The sequence below is a fragment of the Xiphophorus couchianus genome, chromosome 4, assembly GCF_001444195.1.
Source record: "Xiphophorus couchianus chromosome 4, X_couchianus-1.0, whole genome shotgun sequence".
NCBI classification, from domain to species: Eukaryota; Metazoa; Chordata; class Actinopteri; order Cyprinodontiformes; family Poeciliidae; genus Xiphophorus; species Xiphophorus couchianus.
Genome location: NC_040231.1, coordinates 36,237,969 through 36,244,753, shown reverse-complemented (window position 1 = coordinate 36,244,753; position 6,785 = coordinate 36,237,969). Strand labels below are relative to the sequence as shown.

Sequence of the window (6,785 nt, the reverse complement as noted above, 5' to 3'; positions counted from 1 at the left end):
TTTCTCTCACCAGCCGGCTGAGATCTACCCCATGACATGAAGACATGAAAAATTGTAAATTAAACTGTAACAGGTTTGATATTTTATTTTATATAGCAGAAATAATAAAGTGATAGAAAACCTAATGCAGTTTCTTCCTTAGTGAGATTCTGACACCAGGAGGTTCCTGGGAGGAGGTTACTGGTTTCGCAGTCAGAAGCTGGTTGCAAACCTGAGGCCAGCAGGTGTCAGACAGTTATGGTAGATCTGAACTTTGACTTCAATATGAGAAGCTACAGGAGGAACCAAAGAGCTCTGTAAAGGCAGAAATTGGGATATAATTAATTTTAGTTTCACATAATTATCGCGGTAGAAACCATTTGTTTGTTCCTGACGACTTTTGCCCCACCTCCAGACGTCTCCAGAGCCCAAAGTATGTAACAGAGGATCAGTTTAAAATGCTTATGGACAAAGTGGAGCAGCTAAATTTAAAGTTAGAACGCCTTTAGACCGTGTCAGCTGATTGTGGAACTGCTACGTCAGTCTATACCAACAGAAAACAAGAACAAGAAAGTGACAAGATGGCATCACGGCAGCTACCTGCTCAAAATTCCCGAGCCTGGTCACCAAGCCCAAGCCAAATGAACAAGCCCATCTGTTTTTGTTGTGGTGAAGCTGGGCATATAACGCACCTGGCACCTTTCAGAGAGCTATGGAGCTTGTTTTGCGAGGGTTTCAGTGGAAGATCCTCCTTATCTACTTGGACGACATTATTGTACTGGGCAGAGGTGTAGAACAAAACCTGCAACATTTGGCTGATGTTTTTGAACGCCTTCATAGCTACGGTCTAAAGCTGAAGCCAAAAAAATGTCAACTGCTAAGAGACAGTTTTCTTTCTTGGACATGTGGTCCTCCCTCAGTGCCAAGATTACCCAAACACATGACCACTTCCCCACACCAGCAGCAGATGAGCCTGGAAGTGACAGCGAAAAGAAAGCTCTGGTTGGGTCTCCGAAACTGCTGAGGAAAAAGGGCAAGCGTCAGGTTGCAGCCCGTAGAAGAAGATTGGCTGTGCCACATCGGCAGCAAGATGAACCACATACCTCTGGATCTGAAGGAGACAAACAAGAACCCTGTTGTAAACCAGCTGTTGTAAACTTAGCATGCCATAGTAGTTTGATGTTCTTTGAAAAGGGGGGTAGTGTAGCACTTGTATGTTTCTACTTATGCCAGCACTATTTTCCATGCTTGCTAGGTTGATCTGAGTTTAGGATCTGAGTGCATTTATCTCGTTAACGGAACTCTGCATGCAGTGGGTGTGTGTTCCAGGGGAATGTTTTGGTGGTGGGACTGTTTTTTCTTTGGGGATGCTCGCTGACTCTGGTGTGGACGTATAAAGTTCGTCTGCATCGGCGTTAGACCACCTGAACCACCCAGCTGTACTCCTGTTCGGTTATATATATACAGAAGGATTAACATTATTCCCTCCTGGAGTGGTTATTATCCTGCACCTTTACAATCCATCCGCGGCCCCGTTAACAATATTTTTACCCTTTTTGCTTTAATCAATCACATGCATCAATCATGTTAAACAAAATGTGACACCCCCCCCACCCCTTTTTTTTTCACCAAAGAGACAGAAAAGCTAATAACAAAATAAGTAAATTAATGTTACTGATTGCCTGAATATTGCAATCATGAAGTTGAAATTCATATTTGAATTTTTTTAACCAACTGTTATCCCTTTAATTTAACTCAGTTTTACTGGACATTTTATATACACGACAGCTCAGGATGTTTTTATTTATAGAACTATTCTGAGTTCTGCTACTGATCTATCCTGTCTTTTAACAAGAAGACTTGAGACTTATGTTGAATGTTCTGCAGTTTGTTATCACCAAGTATGACTTGAACTGGGCAAGAAAGAAAAAAGAAAGGTTTTTGAACCTGGAGGGCTGCTGCTGTGTTGATCTCAGATCTCAGTGAAAATTAACTAAAATTTCACTGAATAAAGGTAAAATAAAAAAAAATGTTAATCTGCCATTTAGAGCTTCAATGTTTATCAAGCAATGAAATTTTATTTGTATAGCTCCTTTCAGCAAGGCAAGGCATTTCAACGTACTTTACATAAAAACACAAAATACAAAGTCGACAAGATTTTGCACATCAGATTAATGTTTCATGATTATGTTTCAAATACAACTCTAAACAGGTGGGTTTTTAGTCGAGATTTAAGCTCTTTTTAGGTTTTCTGGAAGTTTGTTCCAAATTTGTGGTGAATGCTGCTTCTCCTCGTTTGGTTCTGGTTCTGGATGCAGAGCAGACCAGAACCAGAAGACCTGAGAGGTCTGGAAGGTTGATACAACAACAGATCTTTAATGTATTGTGGTGCTGAGCCGTTCAGTGATTTAGAAACTATCAACAGGATTTTAAAGTCTATTCTCTGAGCTACAGGGAGCCAGTGGAGGGACTTTAGAACTGGTGTTATGTGCTCTAACTTCCTGGTTTTAGTGAGAACGCCAGCAGCAGCATTCTGGAGCAGCTGCAGCTGTTTGATTTTTTTAGGTAGACCTGTGAAAATGCTGTTGTAGTGATCAATATGAGTAAAGATAAACACATAGATGAGTTTTTCTAGATCTCACTGAGACATTAGTCTGTAATCCTGGAAATGTTCTCCTTAAAGGCTTCATAGACTTTGACCTGAACCTTTGGAGCCACATAAAGACAGTTACAGAGTCCATCACTCCACCCAAATTTCAGGCCTGGTTTGTAGTTGTAATAACTGAAACCCTTCATTGATCCTCTTTAGGTAAAAAGATAATAACTTCAGTTTTGTTTAACATAACCCTTGCTAGCCTTTCTCAGTCATCTTAGTAAAGCAAGGAAACTACCAAAGAAACTTAATATAACTTTATGAATAACATTTTTAGTGGTCATGGTTATACTATGACGTAGATGTTAGAATTTACAGCTTTAAATTCCCTCTGCCTGTCAAGTGAAAAAAGGAGAAAAACAATTTCCATTTCTTATGTCTAATAATTTTTCCAAAAGGTAAAAGTTTTCTTAACTAAAAATTTTAATTTTTTCGAGATGACGTATTCTTGGTTATAAGTAAGATTATAAAAGATTGTGACAAACAAATGTCCAAAGAATACATTTACATCTCTTTGCTGAGCACTGGCCTACGTTTTTTTAAAAAACAATATTTATTGTCAGCAGAAGTCCACATTTCTTCTGACTGCACTGAACATTGCTGCCATGTGTGAGAACAAGAGACACATCAAAACAATTGTGGAAACTTGTCCTCTGGTTGGAGGTCTTGAAATCTTTGTTGTCCACCACATTCTCCTGGTCTTCAGCTTTTCAGTCTTGGAGTTACAGCAGGAAGTGTTTCCATGTTATCAATATCAGTACCTTACCTTTCTTCATTTGGCCTGCAAATTATAATTTGAACTTGCAAACAATAGGGACTGGCAAGACCTGATGGATCTTTGCTTGGTCACTGCTGATCTCCAATTTTACCCAGTCGGGGTAGAATGAGCCTTTGAAGCCCACAAATGCCAGTTTTTCTGCAAAAGATAAGCAGCATAATTTCATAAGGCTATTTATTGTGCAATTTAGTGCCTAATACGTTTTTTGAATAGTCTTTAATTTAAAATATGAATCAATTTTTTTTATTTAATTCTACTGTCAGTTGCTAGAAGAAGAATTACTTTATTCATCCCAGCAGGGAAATTATTTCGCAGTTACACAAATTAACACACACACGACGGGAGCTGCGTCTGCAGGCAGCCAGCTGAGCCGGCGCCATTTTTGAAGGAGGACATGCGGCAAAGGTCATCGGGACCGGGAGTCGAACCAGCGACGTCCGCGGGTCTAAGGCCTCCAAGTGTGGGGCATGCTAACCCCCTGCGCCACCACAGCACACCCCTTAAATTAAGTATAATTTAAAGCTGACCAGGACTGCTAATCAACATTAACTTTTCCTGCTGCTCTTGAAATATTTCTCTGCCAGGAATCCTAGCTGAAAAATAGTGGAAATGAGAGAAAGTGACATCAGATTTATATAGCGCTTTTCAGGATGCATCAGTCCTTTCCATTCTCACACTTCTTATGTGGCACACAATCCAGCTGTATCGCACCATTGACCCTTCTGAGGGTGGGTGAAGTATCTTGCCCAGGGACACAACAATCTTTTGTGGACTGAACTCATCAATTGCAGCCCCCATGGCCCCCATCGGGGATTTCATTCTGTAGCCATAAAATATTCTCTATACTCTGGCTGAGTTCAGGGCTTGAAGTTCATCCAACAATCTCACATTGCCTGTTATGATTCATGGAACAGATCATTTGAACATCAAACAAGATAACATGTTTTAGACATTTTAGAAATGTCGGAGGAATTCAGATTCTTGGAACTTTTGCACTGTATGTAAATTATTCATGATTTTACTACTGGAGCAGAGGCCATAACTCTTTTACCACTGCAGCTGTGGTTCTTTTTTCACAGGTCTTGATTTGAATATTTATTGATATTTTTTTATTTATTACTATTTTTAATCTGTTTTTTGTTGTCTGGTCAGGTAGATGATGCGTTCAGAGAGTACAACAGATAATTAAGGATCAGACTTCTTGATTTGGAAGAAGTCTGGAAATCCACTCTGCTGATGTGCATCATTCTTATTATTCTTATTCTTATTATGTTGACTAACATGGACTTTTAATATGCAATCACTAAAATTAGCCAAAATGATAAGGTTAGCTTAAATGCTGTGAGTAGCATGTGTGGCATCACCAGCATGTTGATTTACATTGTTGATGTATATTAACAATGCTGATTTAAATGGTTTATTATTAAATATGATAGACATATTTAATAAATAAAAAGTTACAAGAGTAACTAAGCAAGCATTTTAGTATTTTAGACTCTCTCTCTCTCTTTCTCTTTTTCTCTCACTTAAGAGATGGGGGAAAGAGAAAGAGATTTTTTAGTCTTTATTTTCATATGTGTCATACATGGGCTTACAAGACACAATACAAACAAAACACATTTATATTTTTTTAAAATGATAAAAGCTGAGTAGAAGTCGACTCGTCACAGTGATGTCATAGAAAGCAGACAGGAAGTGGACAGACATAAATATTCTTTAGACAAAAAGCATTGTCTTTCTAAGGTGTGGAGTCTTCAAAAAAATACTCAAATAACATCATCCAGATCTGAACTGGACCTTTGTTTTTTTTTGACAAGTTCCATGTCAAGACAAGTTATGGCTCAAGACTTTAAGCAGCCTTTAGTAAAATATAAGCTCGTGGTTTTGGTTTACTGCCCATTTCCGTTTTTAAACTTCAAAATAAAACCGCTATTATTAATACATTAATTAATACAGTACATATTAATTTATGTACTGAAAATCTGCCTCTGCAGAAAAATATATATTTTTTAGCACAGCATAAACTGGAGTGTTGCATGTAACTAAGACTTTTTGTACTCAAATAGTTTTGGATTATGGAACTTCAAAAATGAAAAGATATTAAATATTTCTGTTCACTAAATTATGTTAGAGCAGGGGTCTCAAACTCCAGTCCTCGAGGGCCACAGTCCTGCAGTTTTTAGATGTGCCACAGGTACAAAACACTGGAATGAAATGGCTTAAAAGCCTCCTCCTTGTGTAGATCAGTTCTCCAGAGCCTTGCTAATTATTCTATTCAGGTGTGGTGCAGCAGAGGCACATCTAAAAGTTGCAGGACTGCGGCCCTCAAGGACTGGAGTTTGAGACCTCTGTGTTAGAGGGTCACAGCCAGCTTTTTAGCTGCAGTTACAGAAAACTGACTTTGACTTTGCATTACAAAGTAATGCACTACTTTGTAGTACATCAGAACTGCAATACATTACAGTTCGTAATCGTAACTTCATAAAATGTGAAAGAGGGCATTAAAACATTTGTAAAATTCTCTATAAAAGTAGATTTCAGTAGAAATATTTAATACCTTTTAAAGTGATGATTTTGTTTGCACCAAGTCTTTCCAGAACTTTGGTCCAGGATCCTTCAGTAACCAGACGACCCTTAGATGTCACAAGCACAATGGAGCTAGTACAAAAAGAACCCGAAAAATAATTTGATTGTAAGCAAAACCGCCAATAACACAGAAAACATCAAACTTGGAGCAGTTTTGATTAAAGTTTTAACTGCAAATGGCAAATTACGGTGAGACTTGACTCAAAGTTTTGCAGTTGTAAGAAAAAAAAAGTCTTTACAAATGTAAAGACTTTTTTTTTCTATTGTGCCTAATTCATGTCAATAATAATAATAATAATGATCAGTACCTGTCTTTCAGTCCATTAACATAATTCTCTAATTGGGCAGGGACACCCTGTAAGATCAAATTCCTGAAGCCTTTGCTCTCCACCACATTCCCATCATGTCCATCAATTACTGTCAGCTGCACTCCATCTTCTTGTTGGTACCACTTCTTGCCATTGACCTGTTAAATCAGTGAAAAACCAACAGATCAATTTCCTTATTATTACCAGGTGCTGGTCAAAAATTTGAATATCATGAAAAAGTTGATTTAAATCAGTAATTCCATTCAAAAAGTGAAACTTGCATATTATATTCATTCTTTACACACGGACCGATAAATGTTTTTTTTTTCTTTTAATGTTGACAATTAGAACTGACAACTAATGAAAATCCCAAATTCTCAGAAAATTAGAATATTATGAGACCAATACAAAAAATGTTTTTTAGAAATGTTGGCCCATTTAAATTAAGAACATGAAAAATATGAGCATGTACAACATTCTG

The 6,785-nt window shown here is 37.7% G+C and overlaps 1 protein-coding gene across 5 annotated transcripts in view; it reads right to left on the bottom strand.

Moving 5' to 3' along the window:
• Nucleotides 1-2,897: 2,897 nt before the first annotated feature.
• The window catches only part of cemip (cell migration inducing hyaluronidase 1), a 241,455-nt gene continuing 237,567 nt past the window's right edge, over nucleotides 2,898-6,785 (bottom strand). For 4 of the 5 annotated variants that reach the window (XM_028015467.1, XM_028015468.1, XM_028015470.1 and 1 more), the window contains 3 exons: nucleotides 6,305-6,462; nucleotides 5,968-6,068; nucleotides 2,898-3,548 (listed from right to left, as the gene is read on the bottom strand). In XM_028015467.1, coding sequence (XP_027871268.1) covers nucleotides 3,421-3,548; nucleotides 5,968-6,068; nucleotides 6,305-6,462 — 387 coding nt within the window. In that variant the 3' untranslated portion in view covers nucleotides 2,898-3,420. Of the gene's footprint in view, nucleotides 3,549-5,967; nucleotides 6,069-6,304; nucleotides 6,463-6,785 lie in introns of those variants that run through there. The other variant, XM_028015473.1, reaches the window with a different exon arrangement.